General features: G+C 45.3%; 1 protein-coding gene across 1 annotated transcript in view; it reads right to left on the reverse strand.

The window, feature by feature from the left end:
- The window catches only part of LOC309555055 (exocyst complex component 1-like), a gene marked incomplete at both ends in the record, with an annotated part of 80,750 nt that overhangs the window by 14,846 nt on the left and 42,269 nt on the right, over window positions 1-23,635 (reverse strand). The window contains one exon of the mRNA XM_082256876.1: window positions 14,882-15,012. Coding sequence (XP_082113002.1) covers window positions 14,882-15,012 — 131 coding nt within the window. The remainder of the gene's footprint in view (window positions 1-14,881; window positions 15,013-23,635) is intronic.

Genomic DNA, 23,635 nt, shown 5'->3' on the forward strand with positions numbered 1-23,635 from the left:
TCTCTTGAGTACAGGGATACCCCATGTGTGAGACTTTTTTTGCAGTCTAGCCGAATACAGGACCCCGAAAACCAATCATCGCCTTCAGGCTTTCCAAGGGCGTAAATTGTTGATTTCACTCCTGACTACCTATCACAGTTTTGGAGGCCATGAAATGCCAAGACAGCACAACCCCCCCCCCCCCCCCAAATGACCCCTTTTTGGAAAGTAGACACCCTGAGCTATTTGCAGAGAGGCATGTTGAGTGTTTTGCAGATCTCACTTTTTGTCACAAAGTTTTGGAAATTGAAAAAAGAGGAAAAAAAATGCATTTTCCTGTTTTTTCTTCATTTTCCCAAAAAAATGAGAGCTGCAAAATACTCACCATGCCTCTCAGCAAATAGATTGGAGTGTCTACTTTGCAAAATGGGGTCATTTGGGGGGGTTTTGTGCTATCTTGAAATTTCAGGGCCTCTGAAACTGTGACAGGTAGTCAGGGGTAAAATCAGCAATTTACGCCATTAGAAAACCTGAAGATGTGGACTGGTTTTCGGGGTCGCGTACACAGCTAGGCTCCCAAAAAGTCTCACACATGTGGTATCCCTGTACTCAGGAGAAGCAAAAGAATGTATTTTGGGGTGTCATTTCATATATTCCCATGGCATGCGTGAGCAATATATCATTTAGTGACAACTTTCTGTAAAAAAACAACAAAAAAAAAAAAATAATAATTTTCCCGAAACTTGTGGCAAAATATAAAATACTTGATAAAAGAAAAGGAATTGGCAGCACTCCAGGTTGAGTCAAAATCCAGATTTATTGAATGGACATCCAAATATGACAATCGTGACAAGGTAGACGCGTTTCACACACTGACTGTGTGCTTAATCATTAATTAGCATTAGTAATGATTAAGCACACAGTCAGTGTGTGAAACGCGTCTACCTTGTCACGATTGTCATATTTGGATGTCCAGTCAATAAATCTGGATTTTGACTCAACCTGGAGTGCTGCCAATTCCTTTTCTTTTATTAAGTTTTCACGGAGGCGAGCCGGGGCATGCACCTGTGTGAGTCATCAGGCAATTACACCACCTTGAGCAGTGAGTCCTTGTCTGTTCAATCAAAATATAAAAATACTCCATGGACTCACCATGCCTCTCAGAAAATAGCTTTGGGTGTCTACTTTTCAAAAAGGGGTCATTTGGGGGGTGTTTGAACTGTCCCGGAATTTTATGCTCAATCTTATCCACACATCACCCACTCTTCTAACCACTTGAAAACCAAGCCTTTTCTGTGCCTTTTTGTTTACATGAAAAAATATTTTTTTTTTACTAGAAAATTACTTTGAACCCCCAAACATTATATATTTCTTTAAAGCAGAGGCCCTATAGAATAAAATGGTGGATGTTACAAATTTTTTTGTCACACGGTATTTGCGTACAGATTTTCCAAACGCAATTTTTGCGAAAAAATAATTTTTTTTTAAATTATTGCACAAATACACTATATAATTCCTTTTTTATTGGTAAAATTTAAAAGATGATCTTATGCCGAGTACATAGATACCAAACATGACATGCTTTAAAAATTGCGCACGCCTGCGCAGCGGCAACAACGTACTTACATTTTTAAAAACCTTTAAAAGTCTCTACAGGTTACCACTTTAGACTTACAGAGGAGGTCTACTGCAAGAATTACTGCACTCGATCTGGCGATCGCGGCGATACCTCACATGCATGCTGCAATTGCGGTTTACATATGACACTAGACCAACGCTTGCGTGCGCCATTGCGCGCAAGCACAGGGGGAAAGGGGGGGGGGGCTCGATTTTTTTTTTCCTTTGCTTTTTTATGTTATTTTGACACCTTTCCTTTAATTTTTTTTTTTTTAATCATTTTTATTGTTATCACAGTGAATTTAAATATCCCCTATGATAGCAATCTGTAGTGACAGGTACTCTTTTTTTAAAAAATTGGGGTCTTTTAGACTCTAGATCTCTCCTCTGACCTTAACGCATCTGACCACACCAAAATTGTTGTGATAAAATACTTTCCCAATTTCCCAATGGCCCTGTTTATTTCTGGCGAAACAGAAGTCATGAAATGCTCGTAGCTTCTGGTATCTTAGGCCATAGAGATGATTGGAGCCATTCTCATCTCCAATTAGCTCTATGGTTAGATAATTGAACCACCGACTGCACTCTCGGGTTAACCGGTGGGACAGGAGAGCCCGAGAAAAACCACGGAAGGCGGCGGTGGGGGGGGGAGGCCCCTCCCACTGCATGTAAAAGCAGTCTAGCGGCCAATTACCTGCTAGGATTGCTTTTACATGTAAGCCGACCGCTGGCTGTAAAAAACGATACCTAGATAATGCCTAAATCTGCAGGCATCATCCTGGTATAACCACTCAAAGTCCAGCAACGTACCAGTACATTGCTGGTCCTTGTTTGGCATATAGGTTTTTTTTTTTTTCATGCAGCCTGTGGGCTGAACGGAAAAAAAGAGAACCTATCAGAAATCAGCACAGGAATAATGCGTAGTATTACTCATCATTAACCGCCCAAACAGCCACCCACTGAATTTAATGATGGGTATACACGACACTATCCACGTATACCAAAAACGGAAAATTCCTATCATACTTACCGTAATTTTCCTTTCCTGATAGTCTCCATGGCAGCCTACGTGTGGGTTAACCCTGCCTCCACTCCAAGGGTATAGGACCCCCCTCCCATAAATTTCAGCTCTCAGGTACAGCAGGTGTTCCATATCTTAGCCGAATCCAAGACGAGAGGGTGGGTACTCCGGCTGCCATGGAGACTATCAGGAAAGGAAAATTACGGTAAGTATGATAGGAATTTTCCGTTTTCCTGTCTGTCTCCATGGCAGCCTACGTGTGGGAAATAACTAGCTCACTCCACACGGGTGGGAATGCTTTAGCAAAGAAAATTTTAATTCATGCTATTTGCAGACAAAACAGTCAAACCAAAATTAACTGAGGACAGAGAAGCAGGCTCTACACAATAGTGGGTCATAAAAGTATTGACTGATGACCACGAAGCCGCTCTGCAAATCACATCTGGAGCCACGTGCCGCGAAGCCGCCCAGGAAGTAGAGATACTCCTTGTAGAGTGCGCCGTCACCGCCTCCGGAGGAGCCAGCCCCTCAGCTCTATAGGCCTGTTGGATAGCTGCCACTATCCATGAAGCGATAGTCCTAGATGAAGCAGGTTTACCTCTGTTCTTTCCCCAGAACAGGACAAAGAGGTTGTCAGACTGCCTGAATGGTGCAGTTGCTTGAAGATAGGCTTTTAAGGATTCTCCTACATCCAACGGATGAGGATTGGACTCATTAGATGAACGGAAAGTAGGCAGGACAATCTCCTGATTCTGGTGAAACACTGAGGTGACTTTCGGATTTGAATTCAGCCTGGGTATCAGTACTACCCGATCCGGAAAAAAAGTCAAGAATGGTTCTTTACATCCGAGAGAACTTAATTCAGAGACCCTTTTAGCCGAAGTAATGGCTACCAGGAAGACAGTTCGGATGGTCAGGTCCTTGATAGAAGAAGAGGAATCTATGCCCGATTTGGAGAGGGCATTTAGGACAAGAGGTAGATCCCATTTCGGGAACCTAGGTCTTCTCTGAGGATTGAGCCTGATTGCTCCTTTGAAAAATTGTTGAATTAGTGGGTGTTGGGCCCACATGACCCCGGAGAAGGCCGATAAGGCCGAAACTTGAACTCTAAGAGTTGCCACTGAAAGGGGCATATCCAGACCAGCCTGAAGAAAACTTAGTATTTCTTGAATCCCAGGGACTGAGGAAGACATACCTTCAGGATATGCAGACTCCATGAATCTTGCCCAGATTCTACAGTATACTTTATTAGTACTTGGTCGTCTAGCATTCATCAAGGTGGAAATGGCTGTAGATGGGCAGCCGAGCGATTCCAACCTTTCCCTCTCAAGAGCCAGACCGTCAACCGGAGAATTGCAGGACAGGGGTGCACTGATGTTCCCTGAAGAAGCAAGTCTGGTCTGAGGGGAAGAGGGACCGGGTCCCGGTAACTCAGTTGTAGGAGTAGCGGAAACCATGGGCTGTTCGGCCAGAAAGGCGCCACCATCACTATCTCCACATCTTCCGCTTGAAGTCTTTGCAGGAATTTGAGAATGATGGGTACTGGAGGAAAGGCGTAAGCCCTGCTGAACTCCCACCTGTCGGTTAGTGCATCTGTCCCGTAAGCTTGAGGACACTTGCCTCTCGTGACATACTTCTCCAACTTGTGGTTGCAAGGGGAGGCGAACAGATCGACTTCGGGAGATACTCCCAACGACAGAATCCATTTGAACGACTCCACATGGAGCGACCATTCGTTGTGGTTCAACTGGACCCTGGACAGAAAATCCGCTTGAACATTCTGTGAACCTGGGATGTAAACTGCCGAGATGTTTACTAGGTGAGTCTGGGCCCAGGACATGATCGGGTCTAATTCTCGTAGCAGAGAGAGACTCCGTGTCCCACCTTGTCTCTTCACATAAGACACTGCCGTGGTGTTGTCCATCCGAATCATTACAGATTTCCCCTCTAGCAGGTGTTGGAAAGATCGAAGACCCTGGTAGGCTGCTCGGAGTTCCAGTATATTGGAGACTGGAGTGTGTCTCTGAAAAGACCATCTCCCCTGTGTCATCTCTGTCAGACAATGAGCCCCCCAACCTGAGTTGCTGGCGTCTGTTGTGATTATAGTCCATGAGACTGGAACCAGAGAATGACAGTTGAGCAGATTCCTGCGTTGCAGCCACCAAAGAAGACTGTATCTCATGCTGGAGGAGATATGAATGTACTGATCTTTCTCTTCTGTGTTCCATTGTTGTAGGAACCCTTTTTGGAAGGGCCTCATATGCCAGAGAGCCCATTTGACCATTGGAGCCGTGGACACCATGGTGCCAATAATTTTGAGGCACTGAGAGGCTTTCAGCCGAGGAGAGGAAAGAGCCGGAAGGATTCTCTCCCTCACTACCGGTATCTTCTCTAATGGGAGAGAGATTGAATTCTCGACGGTGTCGAATTGCGCCCCAAGATAGACTAGGCGCTGAGTGGGCTCCAGCTGACTCTTTTGTAGGTTTAGCAGCCAGCCAAACTCTTTGAGGGTCGATATGACCTGATCTCTGTGTGCCAATAACTGATCCTTTTCTTGAGACAGAAGCAGAAGATCGTCTAAGTAATGATGTAGACGTATACCTTTCAATCTTATGAAGGCTACCACTGCTAGAAGAACTTTGGTGAATACTCTGGGCGAGGTAGACAGGCCGAAGGGTAGGCAAATGAATTGCAGATGCTGATTCCGAACACAGAAGCGAAGATATTTGTGGAAGTCGGTTGCCACAGGTACATGAAAATACGCATCCTTTAAATCTATTGAGGCGAGCCAATCTCCCGGCAGTACTGCCCTTTGAATAGTTGAGAGTGTTTCCATCTTGAATTTTTCGTTCTTTATGAACTTGTTCAGGTATGTGAGATCTATAACAGGTCTCCAGGCCCCGTTCTTCTTCTGGACTAAGAAGAGGGGTGAGTAAACCCCTTGAAATTTTTCTTGTTCCGGAACCGGAGCTACCGCTCCTTGAGCCACCAAAGCGTCTACATAGGCGAGCAAGACTTCTCTTCTCTCTTCTAGACAGGGTAAATGAGTTGAGATGAATCTTGGAACTGGATCTGCCAGAAATGACCATCTGTGGCCTGTAGAGACCGTCCTGACGGTCCAAAAGTCCGTGATTGAGGCCGCCCAGACATGCTGAAAATGGAGAAGACGTGCCCCCACCTGACATGCCTGGACAAAAAGATTTAGTGGAATCTTGTCCAGCAGGCGCTGGATTTTTTGATGACCTCCGAGTAGAGGATTGACCACCTCTCCAGTTTCTTCGGAAATCTCTATTAGGCTTGTAAGAGCGTGCATCTCTTGATCTCTCCGTGTATTGCCTCCTAGGTTGAGGCTTCTTCTGACCAAATAGTCGTCTGTCTTGCGGGAGGAAACCTGACTTTCCGCCAGTAGCCTTGGCAATGGCGCTGTCTAGTTTGTTTCCAAAAAGGGAAGTACCCTCAAAAGGGATCTTACACCATGCCTGTTTAGAAGCTGGATCTGCAATCCACGGGCGAAGCCACAAGGCCCTCTTTGCTGTTACTGAGGATAGCATCGATCTGGACAGAAGACGCAGAACATCAATAGATGCTTCTCCTAAAAACACTGAAGCCAGCTTGAGTTCGTGAATAGGGGAACTTTCTACGGCTTCTTCCGAGAGACTTCCAAGTTTGGATTCTATATCGGAAACCCAGACTTCCATGGCTTTAGACATTGTTGCTAATGCCATCACAGGTTTGCAGGCCGCGCCGGCCGTCACAAAGATCCTCTTTAGGTCCAGATCTATCTTCCTATCCAAAGGGTCTTTGAAAGAGACCGCGTCATCTAGTGGCAAAGTGACATGCTTTGCTAATCTTGTAACTGCCGCATCCACAAGAGGAGCAGATTCCAGACGGGCGACATCTTCAGGTTTAAAGGGATATAATTTCCCAAGTTTGGAGGATAAGGAAGACTTACTATCCCCTTTACTCCATTCTTCAGTAATCACCTCTTGTAATTCAGAGAGGGAAGGGAAGTTGATACGCTCCTTACCAAGGTGCTTGAAGAACTTCCGCTGCTTTTTCTGAGGAGACACAGGATCCTCCCATCTGAGAGCTTCTTTAATGGCTCTGATCAGGGGTGAAACTAGGGCGAACTCAAAGCCGCCTACAGCCCCTTCTTCTTCCGAATCACTGTCAGATGACTTTGCAGAAGTAATACTCGGTTGAGAGGGGCCTTGATCTTCCTGCACTTCCCCTGGAGAACTGGATGTGGTGGGACCAAGTGGTGGGACTGTACCCCATTCTTTCAGGGACTGTTGTACTATTCTCTTCACTAGAGATTCCAATCTTTGATCCTTTTGCCCCCTCTCACCGGCTGCATGAGCAAAACATGGCTCACATAGGGACTTGTCCTCCGGGACATGCGCCCCACAACCCCAACAGGCTCTCTGGTGTGTGCGGTGACTCTGGTATCCTGTATGGTGTCTGGGGGAGGAATTAGAGCGTCTCCCTTGCTGCCTACTCCCTGATGGAGATTCACGGCGTTTAGATCTGGAGGATGAACTCCCACGAGGTCTGACAGGGTCTCTTTCTTGTGGTAAATCAGGCCTGGGAGAGCTGATGGAAAAAAGAGAAAATCGGGGAGACACTGGATTTAGCCATGACCTAGGGACCAGCAAGCCCTCCCCGCCCCCCCCTCTGAAAAATGCCAGCACCCACCTGTTGTGAGAGGGCTGGCCACAGGAGGGCGGTGACGCAGGATCCATACTTCAGGCCAAACAACCAGACTGATAAAGAAAGGTAATACATATCAGACACCATGTCAGTGATACATTGTGAGGTGACAACCCTCCGCCCCCCCCCCCCCCTCTGCAGTCAAGTCTCCATTGCACATACCTGTAGCAAGGAATCCAGAGACACTGGGAAGCTGCCGCAACGCCCACAGTACATTCCCAAAGTACAGGGGAATCGTCAGCTGTTTAAATCTCCCGCCGGAATGACGTCAGCGGTGATGCGGCCGCGATCGCTAATGCGCATGTGCGAACCAAGCCTCGACTTCGCTCGCGGCGCACTGCACATGCGCGGGACCACGAAGCGTCTACCGATTGGACGCTAGAAGCAGAGGAGGAAGAGGAAGGGTTTGTTGGAACGCAGGAAGGGTTTTGCTGGAACGCAGGAAGCGTTCCAGCGCCATTGGGCCAAACAAACAAATTGTACAGTGATAGGAAAAGAGACAAACAAAGTGTACATAAATAACAAATACCGCTGCCATGAAGGGAAGCAATGCGAATCTTCAGACCCATGTCAGAGAATGCCAATCAAGCTTCAGTCAACCGCAGAGAGCAGGGGATTTTAAATGTCACTCACCCGCCCGTGGCTGGGCTCTGGACATGCAGACACCATCCAAAGTATCCTAAGGTAAGCTGGACGTAGTAAGACATCAGAAGTGTAGGTCCTTGGAGGAGGACAAAAAATGAACACCTGCTGTACCTGAGAGCTGAAATTTATGGGAGGGGGGTCCTATACCCTTGGAGTGGAGGCGGGGTTAACCCACACGTAGGCTGCCATGGAGACAGACAGGAAATAGGATTTTAACTGCAGTGCTGAAATCAGAAAATCACCACAGCTGCTATCAGCAAAGGTATCCATGTATGCTGAGCGCAAACACTGTTTGTGTCAGAATATATGAAATCAATGCGTGGTAGCCGACGAGTACCTGCAAGAGAAACAGGTCACAAAAGAATGAAAAAACAAAAAAAGTTCATTAAAAAAAGTACAGTAGGAAGAGTAGAAGAACATATAAAATGACTGACATAACAACAGTTTTTGGATCCTTTTATTTTTCTTTCTAACTGTTTCTTGATGTCTTGATTTGGGACTGCGATCTTCCAGCTTGGGTCTCTCAAAATGTAGATGGACATCCAACATCCTTCGAGACCCTGTGTTTGTGTGCCCTACACTGTGTCGTGCTGTACCCTACACTAATACTCCACTAGTGTATGGTAGCGCTCAAAACATTCCCCGATGCAGAGACCAGGTTGGTCAGGACATTTGGGACAATAACGGGTGTCACGCCTACATCCGCGCCTGCTACAGACACAACATCTTTTTTGGGGGTATCTTTGGGTAGGGGTACTCGGGAGGACATAAGAAAAATGCCTCTCATGCAGCTGGCTCACTGCATCTGGAAGGGGAAGTTGGGCAGGCATGCCTCCTGGGTACAGGTAGGCAAGGATGATCTCTTCCTGGAATTCCCGGAAAGATCCAGTTCGTCCGGACGCCCTGTATAGAACAAAGGCGTTCAGCATAGCCAATTGGTAAAGGTAAACAGACACTTTTTTGTACCAGTGTCTGGCTTTACGGGCAACTAAATACGGCGCCAAAAGCTGATCGTTAAGGTCCACCCCTCCCATGTTAAGGTTATATTCGTGGACACAGAGGGGTTTCTCCACAACGCCAGTTGCCGTAGTGATTTGGATCGTCGTGTCTGCGTGAAGGGAGGACAGAACATAAACATCCCATGTATCCTTCCACTTCACCGCAAGCAATTTGTCCGTTTTCAAGCAGGCTCTCGCCCCCCGACTAAGACGGGAATTTACAAGCCGTTGGGGGAAGCCCCGGCGATTAGGTCGCACGGTGCCACGTGCGCCAATTTGTAAATCGAGAAGGTAACTAAATAGTGGCACGCTTGTGTAAAAGTTGTCCACGTACAAATGGTACCCGTTTCCAGATAAGGGTGACACCAAGTCCCAAACAATCTTACCGCTGCTCCCTATGTAGTCTGGGCAGTTCGGGGGCTCCACAGTGCTATCTTTTCCCTCATAGACCGGGAAACTAACTGTATAGCCTGTGGCCCTGTCACACAATTTATACAGTTTGACCCCATACTTGGCACGCTTGCTGGGGAGGTACTGTTTCATAGCAAGGCGGCCAGTAAATTTAATCAGGGACTCGTCAACGCAGACAACTTGTTCGGGGGTAAACAAGGCTGCAAACCGCTGATCGAAGTGGTCTATGAGGGGCCGAATTTTGTGGAGCCGATCATATTCAGGGTCTCCCCGAGGATGACAGATTTCATTGTCGCTGAAATGCATAAATCGCAGAATTTGCTTGTATCTCCCCCTGGACATGGAGGCAGAGTACATGCGCATATGGTGAGCTGGGCTAGTGGACCAATATAGCCGCAATTCACTTTGTTTAGTTATGCCCATGTGGAGGGAAAGGCCCAGAAAGATTTTAAATTCGGAAACCGTTATAGGTTTCCAGCCGAATTGTTTGGCAAGGGGCGAATTTGGGTTGGCGGCGATGAACTGTTGTGCATATAAATTGGATTGATCCACAATAGATCTGTAAAGATCTTCCGTGAAGAACAGCTCATAAAAGTTCAGGGGCGTAAAACCAGCTGTCTCCACGTGGATTCCAGGTTGGGTGGTGAATGGGGGAAGTACTGGCACTGTAGAATCAGTGGGTTGCCAATTGGGATATGCCAGCGCATCAGGGAGGGCACTATGGGCTCTACGGGCCTGTCTACGAATACGCGGTGGCTGCGGGCCACTACTTGTGCTAGCCACCACACCAGCTTCAACTGCACTTAGGGGACTCGCCACGTCACCAGGTGATACTGCAGTGCTGGTTGTAGTTGGTCCAGGGTGTACTAGGCCGCTGGCGCTTGCCAGGTCACCAGAAAAGTGAGCGGCACTAGTAACCACACTGCGATTCCTGCATCTCAACAACTCCAGAATGGGGTCGGGTACGCCTGGGTCTAACAGGGACCCATCTGTCGTCGGAGCTATCTGTCAGGGAGCCGCTGCTGTCATCAGGTTCATATACTGACACTAATTCGGTCATTGTAGCTTCCCCATCGCTATCAGATGACACGGCCAGTATATTATATACCTCTTCACCACTGTACCAACGTTTGGTCATTTTGGTAACTAAATTTACCGGTACAGTGGTGCGACTCACAGGTAATAAAAGCACCTGGTTGTCAAGGAATATATCATGCGCTACCAAAAAAACTGCTAATGCTAGCAGGGATCAGGCCTGACTCTGCTAACACAGCGGTTTTGTGTGATGTGTTTTTTTGTAAGTGACAGTAATCTATTGATTACTACACTTACCTGGGTGAAAGGGTTAAACGCAGGTGCTGGCCGGAATCAGTGCTGATCGTGCAAACACCGCGTTTTGGGAACCCTAAACTATGGGGGCGCTAGTATAGTTCTGATCAGATCAGATATTGATCTGTTCAAACACTATACTAGTAATGGAAGTGTATGTGCGTGCGTGTTTGTGTGTGTGTGTGGTAATCAAGGGGTTATTTCTAACTATGCGCCGGGGATCTGGGGGGGGGGGGGGGACCCTAAACCTCCTTTGGGAAAGAAACTAACTCGCTAGCGCAACCTCAAGTTACAATCACACTAATACAAAATACAGTAAAAACAGTATATTATGTATGTATTAGTGTGCAATGTGACAGGGGGGAAGGGGTTAACTGGATGTGATCAGGGGGGGATCAGGGGGTTAAATCTTTATTGGAAGGGGCTGGCGGGTATCCTAAGGATAAAAGGAACGGTGGCAAGCGCTAAACCTGGTCACAAGTCACACTTATACGGGTATATAGAAAATGCTATATACTGTATACAGTGTGTGTTGTGGCAGGGGGTGTAGGGGTGATCAGGGGGTTAAATCTTTATTGGGTGGGTGGCAGGGACCCTAAACCTTCTTGGAACAGAAACTTAGTCGCCTGCGCTAATTCTGATCACAATGACACTAATACAAAAATACAAAAACACTGTATATTACGTTTGTATTAGTGCTGATGTGACAGCGGGGTAGGGGTTAACTCTCGGTGATCAGGGGGGGGGATCAGGGGGTTAAATCTTTATTAGGGGGGGTGGCGGGTAATTCAAGTGGAAAAGGGGGGGGTCGCAAGCGCTACACCTGACCACAAATCACACTTATACGGCTATATAGGAAAATGCTATATACTGTATACGGTGAGTGTTGTGGCAGGGGGTGTAGGGGTGATCAGGGGGGGGTCAGGGGGTTAAATCTTTATTGGGTGGGTGGCGGGGACCCTAAACCTTCTTGGGACAGAAACTTAGTCGCCTGCGCTAATTCTGATCACAATCACACTAATACAAAATTACAAAAACACTGTATATTACGTTTGTATTAGTGCTGATGTGACAGAGGGTGTAGGGGTTAACTGGCGGTGATCAGGGGGGGTCAGGGGGGATCAGGGGGTTAAATCTTTATTAGGGGGGGTGGCGGGTAATTCAAGTGGAAAAGGGGGGGCCGCAAGCGCTACACCTGACCAAAAATCACACTTATACAGGTATATAGGAAAATGCTATATGCTGTATATAGTGTGTGTTGTGTCAGGGGCTGTAGGGGTTAATCGGGGGGGGGGCAATCGGGGGGTAAATGTGCCTATCTAGCTGTGTGTGACTGTGTTTGGTGCAGTACTTACAGTTAGATGTGCTCTCTTCTCCAGATGAATCCAAAAAGGATCATGGGAGAAGAGGGCACGTCTTTTCTGAGTCTGTGTTTACATTTCACAGACTCAGAACAGGATCTGATTGGGCAGGCCCGATCTACAGGTCCAGGCCAAAAATCATTGGCCTGGACCTGATGACTGATCGGTTCTAAACCCAATCGAGCCATCAGTGTCGGCAGCGACGCGCGGGAGCGCGCATAGGACCGGTGGGAAGTAGCAACGTAGACCTACGTCACTCTGCCTGGCCGGGGCTGACTGCCGCAGTAAATATACTGTGCGCAGTCGGCAAGTGGTTAAGGGGTATGAGAGATGATTATGGCCACACACACTTACACAGGTTGAACTGGATGGACTGTTGTCTTTATTCAACCTCAACTACTATGTAACTATGTAAGAATAGCTCAGTGTTGACTGGCATCTGGCCAGCGTTAACCAGCGTCAAGCCAGCATTGACAGGCATTCAAACAGCGTCAAACATTACTATTTAAGTGTCTCTGCCAAATTGTGTATAGTTGAGTTAAAGGAGTGTCCCACTCATCCCTTCTCCCATCCAAGTTCCCAAATAAATAAAAAACCCAAAGATACTGGACTGGTCATTGTCTCAGTACTCACACATGGAGAAACATGCTTAAATGTGCTGTTGTTAGCAGTAACCCAGGGGGGACACATATCCAGCAAAACGGCTGGGAATTGTGCTACACACATGATTGGATGATGGAAGTCAGCACAGCTTTCACTTGTTCACTAAACTAAGGATAAATTCCCTTGCTAAGTGCAAATTCCCATGAAACGTGAACCACCTATTCATCTTTAGTAAATCATCCCAATAGTGTTTTGCTTTGTTTCATTTTCTAAAACATAAAAAAACAACAAAGACCTTTCGGTCCCTAAAGTCTTCCGTTCTATGCACCAATTAGTCCTCTGGACATAATTTTGCCCTGTTGCTGCAACGACGATATAAAAAAATTAAGCTAGTGACAAAACTCATGTAGTATGATCTGTCACTTGCTGCTGAGCAATTATCAGATTTAAGTCTCTGCTTGCATCATATAACGGAATATATGTCACAATTTATAGCTTCTTCATAAGCAGCACCTACGTAAACCATATTAGGAATGTTTCCAGATAGAGAAGAACACATGTCTAAATGCTTTTTAACAGCAGATATTTGCAGCACAGACAAAAATGTGCAGACATAAGGAATGTGCTAATTTCAAAAAGGCCTTCTATGTTCACATTTGAAGCCTAACACAAGTTTAATGAATAAATAAAAAAAAAAACTCCTGATAAAAATAAAATATAAATGTAGGTCTGGACTCCCTCTACTCCCACCGTCTTTAGTGCTGTCCTCTTTAGTAGTCCATCTTAGACACAAGATGCGTCTGCTCTTGAATAATGATGGGAATTCTTGTAACATCTTGTGAGCCCATGGGACCTAGCTGGGCTCACAGAAATAATGTTGAAGATAGAGGATTCCACATCAATATGTGGCACCACATTGAACAGCATTTAGGACTCACAGCTGGGGACATAAATGAAGGAATTGGATCTGTGATGTCACTGGATCCAAGGCTTCTTGAAAACAGGTATGTATAAATAAGGTGCTCACAAAGGATTAGAAGAATTAGAATGAGGGTTTATCTTGATTTAACCACTTGCCGACCGCTGCAAGTACATATACTGCGGCGGTCAGCCCCTCACAGGCAAAGTGACGTAGGGGTACGTCACTAGCCTGTGAGGCTCTGGGGAGCGAGCGCGCGCAGCTGGATGCGCACTCCCGCTCGGTCACTGACCCCCCCGCGCGTGTGCCTGGTGGACCCGATGTCCGCCGGGCACTCGCGATCGTCCGTTACACCGGGAGAAAGGCAGGCGGCTAATGTAAACAAAGCCGCCTGTCATTCTCCCCTGTGTAAGAATAGTGATCATTCGGTTCAGCTATGTAGGACCGTTAATCACTGTTCTTACACCTCAAGCCACAACCAATCACAGTTAGAATCACGCCCCTAGGGACACGCTTAACCCCTCTCTCTCAAAAAAGTTAACCCCTTCACTGCCAGTGTAATTTTTACAGTAACAGTGCATATGTATAGCACTGATTACTGTAGTAATGTCACTGGTAACCCCAAAAGTGTCAAAAATGTCAGTCAAGGGTCCGATCTGTCCGCCGCAATGTCGCAGTCCCCCTAAAAAAAAAAAAAATCGCAGATCACCGCCATTACGCGTTAAAAAAAAACAACAAAAATGACAAAAATCTTTCCCTTAGTTAGTAAACGCAATAACTCTTGCGCAAACCAATTAAAATACGCTTTTTGCAATTTTTTTTACCAAAAATATGTAGCATAAAACAAATTGGCCTAAAATGTTAAAAATGTTTAATTTTTACATTTTTTGGGGGGGGGGAATTTCACATAAGAAAATTTGAAAAATATTATTTTTGCAAAATTGACGCTCTTTTTTTGTTTATAGCGCATGATCAAAAAATCGCACAGGTGATCAAATACCACCAAAAGAAAGCTCTGTTTGTTGGAAAAAAAGGACATCAAATTTGTTTAGGTACAGCGTCGCATAACCGCGCAATTGTCCGTTAAAGTCACGCAGTGCCGAATCGCAAAATAGGCCCTGGTCAGTAAGGGGGTAAAATCTTCCTGGGCTTAAGTGGTTAACTCCTCTGATCATTCATTTGTAAATCAGATTTTACCTTTCAGTACAGTATAGGAGACCTAAAGGGAGAATGTGATGGATTGATTGTTGTCTGTATTAAAGAGCTGTTCTGCCACTTATTCACTTACCTGTGATTGATCAATGCCATCAATTAATGTCAAATCCTTCAAAAGCCACATGCCCCTTGATTTATGTTTTAGAGCCATTTTCTTCTCTGTCACAGCTAGCCAAGTCAGGCAAACGTCATTTGTTGTAGACACTATGATACCAAAAAATAAATGTCACCTTCAAATTGCAAAGAAAAAGCATTTAGCAGTGTAAACTTTGCTGTATTCCAAATGTAAATGTACACACTGCTCTTTCTACATAATCAGTCTAGTTAAAAACTATGCTACAGATTTCGGTGCCTTTGCCTATGACGTCATCATGGGTAGTATTTTTGGGAATAGGCATTTTGTCAGGAAATGTAACCTAAAAGCCTAAAGAGAATAAAGGGAAAAATGGGAGGAAAGGGTTAGGCCCTGATACAGACAAAATACAACTTTTAGTACAACTGAGTATGTTTTCTTTTTTTCCCGCCTTTGTCCCTGTTTCATATCGCCCGCCAGCCCCCCCCCCCCCCCCATATTTCTAGTGAAATCATTTTCAACAGCACATAATGTGGAGGTAAATTTGGATAGCAGTAAAAACTTAGCAGGAGCTCTAATACTTGCCCATACCATCCAAAACTTAAAAGGTTTTAGTGCCGGTTCACACTGGTGCGATGCGGGAAACCCTGCACCTATCGCACCTGAATGGCACACTAGTTCACACTATGATCTGCGAACCGCTGGGGGTGTCAATGTAAAGGTAATGACACCCCCAGATCAGTTCAAAGATCGTAGTGCGAACTGTCAAACGGTGCAGGAATCGGATTGCATAGGTGTAAACATTCATGCAATCGGATTCTAGTGCGCACCAAAAAAGGGGTCCTACACCATTTAGGTGCGAATGCAATGCGATTTCAGCCATACAGTTTGTATGGCTGAATTCCCATCGCAGAAAGTTTGCTTGCGATCTGCACAGCACTTCGGTGTGAATCAAATGCGATGTCTGTCATCACACAAATGTGAATCCAGCCTTAGCTTGACTTACACTTTAACCACTTCTGGACCGGAAGATTTTCCCCTTTAATGACCAGGCCATATTTTGCGATTCAGCACTGCGTTACCTTAACGGACAATTGCATGGTCGTGCGACGCTGTACCTAAATAAAATTGATGTCCTTTTTTCCCACAAATAGAGCTTTCTTTTGGTGGTATTTGATCACCTGTGCGATTTTTATTTTTTGCACTTTAACCACTTGCCTACAGTGCACTTTCACCCCCTTCCTGCCCAGACCGATTTTCAGCTTTCAGCGCTCTCACACTTTGACTGAGAATTACTCAGTCATGCAACACTGTACCCATACAAAAATTGTCTCCTTTTTTTCACACAAATAGAGCTTTCTTTTGATGGTATTTGATCAATACTGGGTTTTTTATTTTTTGTGCTATAAATAAAAAAAGACGTGAAAAAACGCATTTTTCTTTGTTTCTGTCATAAAATTTTGCAAATTAGTCATTTTTCTTCACAAATTTTGGCCAAAATTTATACTGCTACTTATCTTTGGTAAAAATAACCCAAGTAAGTGTATATTATTTGGTCTTTATGAAAGTTATAGAGTCCACAAGTTATGGTACGAATCATTGAAAATTGATCACACCTGATGTACTGAAGGCCTATCATTTCTTGAGACACTAAAAAGTCAGGAAAGTACAAATACCCCCCAAATGACCCCTTTTTGGAAAGTAGACATTCCAAGGTATTTAATAAGGGGCATGGTGAGTTTTTTGAAGTTGTAATTTTTTCCCACAATGCTTTGCAAAATGAAGATTTTTTTTTTTTTTTACAAATTGCTGTATTAACAGGTTATTTCTCTCACACAGCACATGTATACTTGCAACTACACCCCAAAACACATTCTACTACTCCTCCTGAGTATGGCGATACCACATGTGTGAGACTTTTTCACAGCCTGGCCACATACAGAGGCCTAACATCCAAGTAGCCCCGTCCGGCATTCTAGGAGCACAAATTACACATATAATTTCCTGACAACCTATCGCACTTTTGAAGGCCCTGGAGCACCAGGACAATGGAAACCCCCATAAAATGACCCCATTTTGGAAAGCAAACAGCCCAACGTATAATTTTTGAGGCATAATGAGTCTTTTGAATATGTCATTTTTTTCCACAAGTTTTTGGAAAATGTGGAAAGAAAATGAAAACACATTTTTTTTACACAAAGCTGTCCATTTATGCAATATTTCTAACACATAGCATGTACATAGCAAAAGTTGCACCCCAAAATACATTCTGCTATTCCTCCTGAGTATGGCGATACCACATGTGTAACACTTTTTCACAGCCTGGCCACATACATAGGCCTAACATCCAAGTAGCGCTTTACACAAAGTTGTCCATTTATCCACTTTAAGACTGGGCCTATTTTTGACACTTGGTGTTTACAAGCTAAAATCATTTTTTTTGCTAGAAAACTACTTGAAACCCCCAAACATTATATATTTTTTTTTAGCAGAGACCCTAGAGAATAAAATGGAGATCGTTGCAATATTTTTTATCACACCATATTTGCGCAGCAGTCTTCCAAATGCGATTATTTTGAAAAAAATTCACTTTTTTAAACTAAAAAATAAGAAAACAGTAAATTTAGCACAATTTTTTTCCATAATGTGAAAGATAATGTTACGCCGAGTAATTAGATACCCAACATGTCATGCTTCAAAATTGCGCATGCTCACAGAATGGCGCCAAACATTGGTACTTAAAAATCCCCATAGGCAACATTTTAAAAATTTCTGCAGGTTACTAGCTTAGAGTTACAGAGGAGGTCTAGGGCTCAAATTATTGCTCTCGCTCTAACGATCGCGGCGATACCTCACATGTATGGTTTAAACACCGTTTACATATGTGGGCGGGACTTGCGTATGCGTTTGCTTCTGCGCGCGAGCTAACGGGGACAGGGCGCTTTAATTTTTTTTTTTTTCCTATTTATTTTATTTATTATTTTTTTATTTTTACACAGTTTAAAAAAAAAAATGTTTTGATCATTTTTATTCCTATTACAAGGAATGTAAACATCCCTTGTAATAGAAATAGGCATGACAGGTCCTCTTTATTGTGAGATCTGGGGTCAAAAAGACCTCACACCTCACAACTACACTAAAAAAGAAAAAAAAAAAAATCGTTGAAAGAGGAAAAAAAAAAAAAAAGAAAAAAAAAAAGCGTCCCTTTAAACCGGTTGCTAGGCAACGTCTTTTGACGTAGCTCCGGTCCTCCAAGACCATAGAGTTGAGTGAGGGCCATCTTGCCCTCACTCGACTTCCTGTCTCTGAGGATCCGGGACCGGATAGTTTTCCCCGCTGCCGGCGGGTCCGGTAAGCTGGGAAAACGTCTGGGACGCGGCAGGGGGGGGGCACCTCTTCCCCTGCACCGTAAGGGTAATTCCGCGGCGAATCCGCCACTGGGACCACCCTTATCTGAAAACCGACCACCCGCCGTTTAAAAAAAAAATACCGGGGTTATGGGGGCTATCTGTTGTCATAACCCCAGTATTTAGCTTTTAATGGCCGACGAATATAGTCGTTAGGCGGTCAGTAAGTGATTGCATGTATATGGCAAACAGGTAACGATGACTGATGGGGTGACAGGTGACGATGACTGATGGGGTGACAGGTGACGGTGACTGATGGGGTGACAGGTGACGATGACTGATGGGGTGACAGGTGACGGTGACTGATGGGGTGACAGGTGATGATGATTGGTGAGGTGACAGGTGACGATGATTGATGAGGTGACAAGTGACGATGATTGATGGGTGACAGATGACAATCACTGACGGGGTGACATGTGACAATGATTGATGGGGTGACAAGTGACGATCACTGATGGGGTGTCAAATGACGGTGATTGATAGGGTGACAGATGACGATGACTGATGGGGTGACAGGTGACGGTGATTGATGGGGTGACAGGTGACGGGCGATGGTCACTGATGGGTGACAGGTGACGGGCGGTGGTGCACGGCGGTACTGATGGCAGTCTCTGGTGACCGGTGAACTTTAGGCTACGTTCACATGTGAGCGTAGCGATCGTGGGCAGAAACACTGCGATTCTGCCCGTGATCCAGAAATCATTGCAAATGGCGGGACGCCTGTGCGTTGCCCGAGATTTGCAATAGCACCCCAAACGCTGTGCGATGTTGCTGCGATTTCCGCCTGCCGAATCGCGGTAAAATCACGCAAACAACGCATGACGCCCCAAAGAAACTCTTGTACCTTTTTTGGGCGTCATGCGATGTTTGCGCGATGTTACCGCGATTCGGCAGGCTGAAATGTCGGCAACATCGCACAGCGTTTGGGGTGCTATTGCAAAAAACGGGCAACGCACAGGCGTCCCACAATTTGCAATGATTTCCGGATCGCGGGCAGAATCGCAGTGATTCTGCCCGCGATCGCTGCGCTCACATGTGAACGTTATGGGTGTCAATTTCTGGGCACTGATGAGGTGACTGTTGGGTGACAGGTGACATTGGGGGGGGGGGGGGGCTGAGGACTGTGTGGGGACCTTTATTTGTGTGATTTTAGTGTGATTTTTACTTTTACAGGTGTACAGAGCAGTAACTCACTATTTCTAGCTCTTCTCCCCTCACACTGGAAACTGAATGAGGAGAGAAGAGCTAGTAACAGTGAGTTACTGCTCTTTGTTTACATTTTGTGATCGGCTGTGAATGGATTCACAGCCGATCACATAGTAAACAGACTGTTTACTACTGCCGGTGACAGCTGTGTTCCTACGGAACACAGTGCCACCGACATGACCGCGCTGCGCGCTCCCGATCGCGCATGTGCGGCCTTCTGCCGGCATCTACTGTTGTGATCGGCTATGTCATTGCAACATAGCCGATCACGTGGGAAACAGCCATGCCTTTTGGCTGTTTCCCCCCTGCCGGTGACCGGCTGTGTCCCGGGGACACGCCGACACCGGCAGTGCACGGCGGCGCGCCCGCGATCGCGCGCCTGCCCTGCATTTCCTGCGGACGTCATATGACGTCCGCCCAGGATAATAGCCGCACCGTCCCGCCGTCATATGACGGCGGGCGGGCGGTAAGTGGTTAAACAAAAAAAGAGCGACAATTCTGAAAAAAAAAATAAAAAATCGAAATTTTACATTTTAGGCCAATTTGTTTTCTACTACATATTTTTGATTAAAAAAAAATCAAAATAAGTGTATTTTGATTGGTTTGCGTAAAAGTTATTACGTCTACTAACTATGGGGAAGAGTGACGTCATTTTTTTTTTTTACTAGTAATGGCGGCGATCTGCAATTTTTATCGGGACTGCGACATTGCGGCAGACAGATCGGACCCCTAACTGACATTTTTGACACTTTTGGGGGGACCAGTGACATTACTACAGTAATCGGTGCTAAAAATATGCACTGTTACTGTAATAATGACACTGGCAGGGAAGGGGTTAACATTCTGTGTGATCAAGGGGTTAAATGTGAGCCTAGGGGAGTGATTCTAACTGTGGGGGGGCGTGGCTTGTGAAATGACCATAGAGACCTGTGTTCCTAAATAGAAGGATCACAGGCGCTCTGTGATCATTCCAGCGAAGAGAACGGTCAGCTGTGTTTACAAAAGCTGACCGTTCTTCTCTCTCAGCGTGGATCGATCGCAGGTGTCAGGCAACAATCAGAGCCACCTGCCCCGTGAATCGAAGTCCCCGCTGCCGAGTGGGGGGCAGGAGCGCACTGCCGGGGGCACACGCTCGCCCCCTAGCTGCAGGCGCACGACCGATGTAGGTCTACATCGGTTTGCGCAGGAGGGCCATACTGCCGCAGTAAATAGGCGGCGGGCAGTCAGGAAGAGGTTAAAGTGCATGTAAAGCCATAACTTTCTTTTTTCAGTTTTGAATAGAGTATGGAATAGTTATGCTGGCCATACACTAGCCAAAAAAGCGTTCGAAAATCTGTCATTTGGTCCGTTTGTTCATTTTCGTCCAGTTAATGGGCACAAATAGAAAATCGGTTTTACTTTTCAGAGCTAAAAAATCAAAGGAACAGTTTGGAAAATTCTGCCGTACGAACGATAAATTAAAAAGTTAATGTGTTTCTCATCCAAACTGTTTGCACTAGGCATATGTGACAAAATGAATGAAAAACTGATTCATTCATGTCCGTTGAATGATTTATTGATCAAAATTCGGTCATTACATGAAGGCACGATTGTCTGCTCCCATGGCCCAGTGTTCGTTTTTTGAAAATGAGTTCAAACGATTTTTGGCCAGCATTAAAACGCCTGTCAGTCAATTTATTACTTTCTGTGTCCCATTGAGGAGATTCCTCTTTATTTTGTGTTCTAGAGCATGGGCGCCAACCTGTGGCCCTCCAGCTGTTGAGAAACTACAAGTCCCATGATGCATTGCAAGCTGCGGACAGTTACAAGCAGGACTCTTAAAGGCAGAGGCATGATGGGAGTTGTGATTCCGCAAAAGCTGGAGGGCCACAGGTTGAGCACCCATGAAGAGACACAAAGAGCGAGAGGTAATTGCTCCAAAGTCAAGGGGATGCTCCCCTTAACCACTTCCATACCAAGTCATAGTAATATGACGTCGGCATAGTGGTTGTACGGATCCGGGCGGGCGTCATATGACGTCCGCCCGCTCTAGCTGCTACTGCGCGCCCCCGGGGGCGCGCAGCGCAGCGATCGGGGGTGAGGCTCGTCCCTCGGACATAGCCCATTCCTGATCAAGGTAAACAGCCAATAGAAATTGGCTGTTTACCATGTGATCGGCTGTGTCAATCACAGCCGATCACATGAGCGGCTCCAGCACGAGCCGCTCGTTCTCTCTGCAATGCGCGCCCACGAGGCTCGTCCCTCGGACAGAGTCGATCCCCGATCTAGGTAAAAAGCCAATGAAATTGGCTCTTTACCACGTGACCGGCTGTGTCCAATCACAGCCGGTCACAAATGTCAACAGAGAACACGGTAACTAGCTGTCACCGTGTTCTCCTCCTCACACACTGATCCTGTGTGAGGAAGAGAGTGTGGTAACAGCTAGTTACCGATTACAGTGCACCCCAACCACACTGATTGCCCCCCCCCCCCCAATAAAGAGCACCTGTCACTAGACCATGAAAGTACCCGAGTACCTGTCACCAGCCCATCAGGTGCGCCGTGGGATCAGCCTTCAGGGATGGCGGAAGAGGTGCCCCCCCCCCCCTCCCGCCGTGTGCGGGGAAAACGATCCGGTCCCGGATCCTCACAGACAGGATGTCGAGTGAGGGCAAGCTTGCCCTCACTTGACTCTATGGTCTTGGAGGACCGGAGCTACGGAAAATGTTGTTGCCTAGCAACCGGTTTAAAGGTCCTTTTTTTTTTTTTTCATTTTATATAATAATTTTTTTTTTTTTCTATCTTTTAGTGTACTTGTGAGATCTGAGGACTTTTTGACCCCAGATCTCACAAAAAAGAGGTCCTGTCGTGCCTTTTTCTATTACAAGTAATGTTTACATTTCTTGTAATAGAAATAAAAATGATCCATTTTTTTTTTTGTTAAACGGTGTAAAAATAAAAAATAATAAATAAAATAAATAGTAAAAAAAAAAAAAAAAAAAAATTAAAGCACCCTGTCCCCGTTAGCTCGCGCGCAGAAGCGACGCATACGGAAACCCCGCCCACATATGTAAACGGTGTTCAAACCACACATGTGAGGTATCGCCGCGATCGTTAGAGCAAGGGAAATAATTTGAGCCCTAGACCTCCTCTGTAACTCAAAGATGGCAACCTGTAGAAATTTTTAAAATGTCGCCTATGGGGATTTTTAAGTACCAAAGTTTGTCGCCATTCCGTGAGCGTGCGCAATTTTGAAACATGACATGTTGGGTATCTATTTACTCGGCGTAACATTATCTTTCACATTATGGAAAAAAATTGGGCTAACTTTACTGGTTTTTATTTTTTAATTAAAAAAAGTGAATTTTTTCCAAAAAAATTGCGTTTGGAAGACCGCTGCGCAAATACGGTGTGATAAAAAATATTGCAATAATCTCCATTTTAATCTCTAGGGTCTCTTCTAAAAAATCTATATAACGTTTGGGGGTTCTAAGCAGTTTTCTAGCAAAAATAACTGATTTTAGCTTGTAAACACCAAATGTCAAAAATAGGCCTAGGCAAGTGGCTAGGATGCATGATGATGCTCTTTGGATGTTGGGCCCCTCTATATGGATAGGCTGTGAAAAAGTCTCACACATGTGGTATTGCCATACTCAGGAGGAGTGGCAGAATGTATTTTGGGGTGTCATTTTTGCTGTGTACATGCTATGTGTTAGGAATATCCTATAAATTGACAACTTTGTGTAAATTTTCCAAAAACCAGTGGAAAAAAATGATATGTTCAAACGACCCATAATGCCTCATAGAATATACGTTGGAGTGTTTGCTTTCCAAAATGGGGTCATTTTGTGGACTTTTCCATTGTATTGGTGCTCTAGGGCCTTGAAAAGTGTGATAGGTAGTAAGAAAGTTTTATGTGTATTTATGCTCCTAGAACGCCTGAAGGTGCTTCTTGGACGTGGAGTCTCTTTTTGTGGCCAGGCTATGTAAAAGTCTCACACATGTGGTATCGCCATACTCGGAAGGAGTAGCAGAATGTATTTTTGGGTGTAATTTTTGCTGTGTACATGCTATGTGTTAGAAATAGCTTATAAATTGACAACTTTGTGAGAAAAAAAAGGAAAAAAAAATTTTTCTTCATTTTCCCAAGAATTGTGGGAAA

Source organism: Pelophylax lessonae (assembly GCF_965119305.1).
Source record: "Pelophylax lessonae genome assembly, chromosome: 4".
NCBI classification, from domain to species: Eukaryota; Metazoa; Chordata; class Amphibia; order Anura; family Ranidae; genus Pelophylax; species Pelophylax lessonae.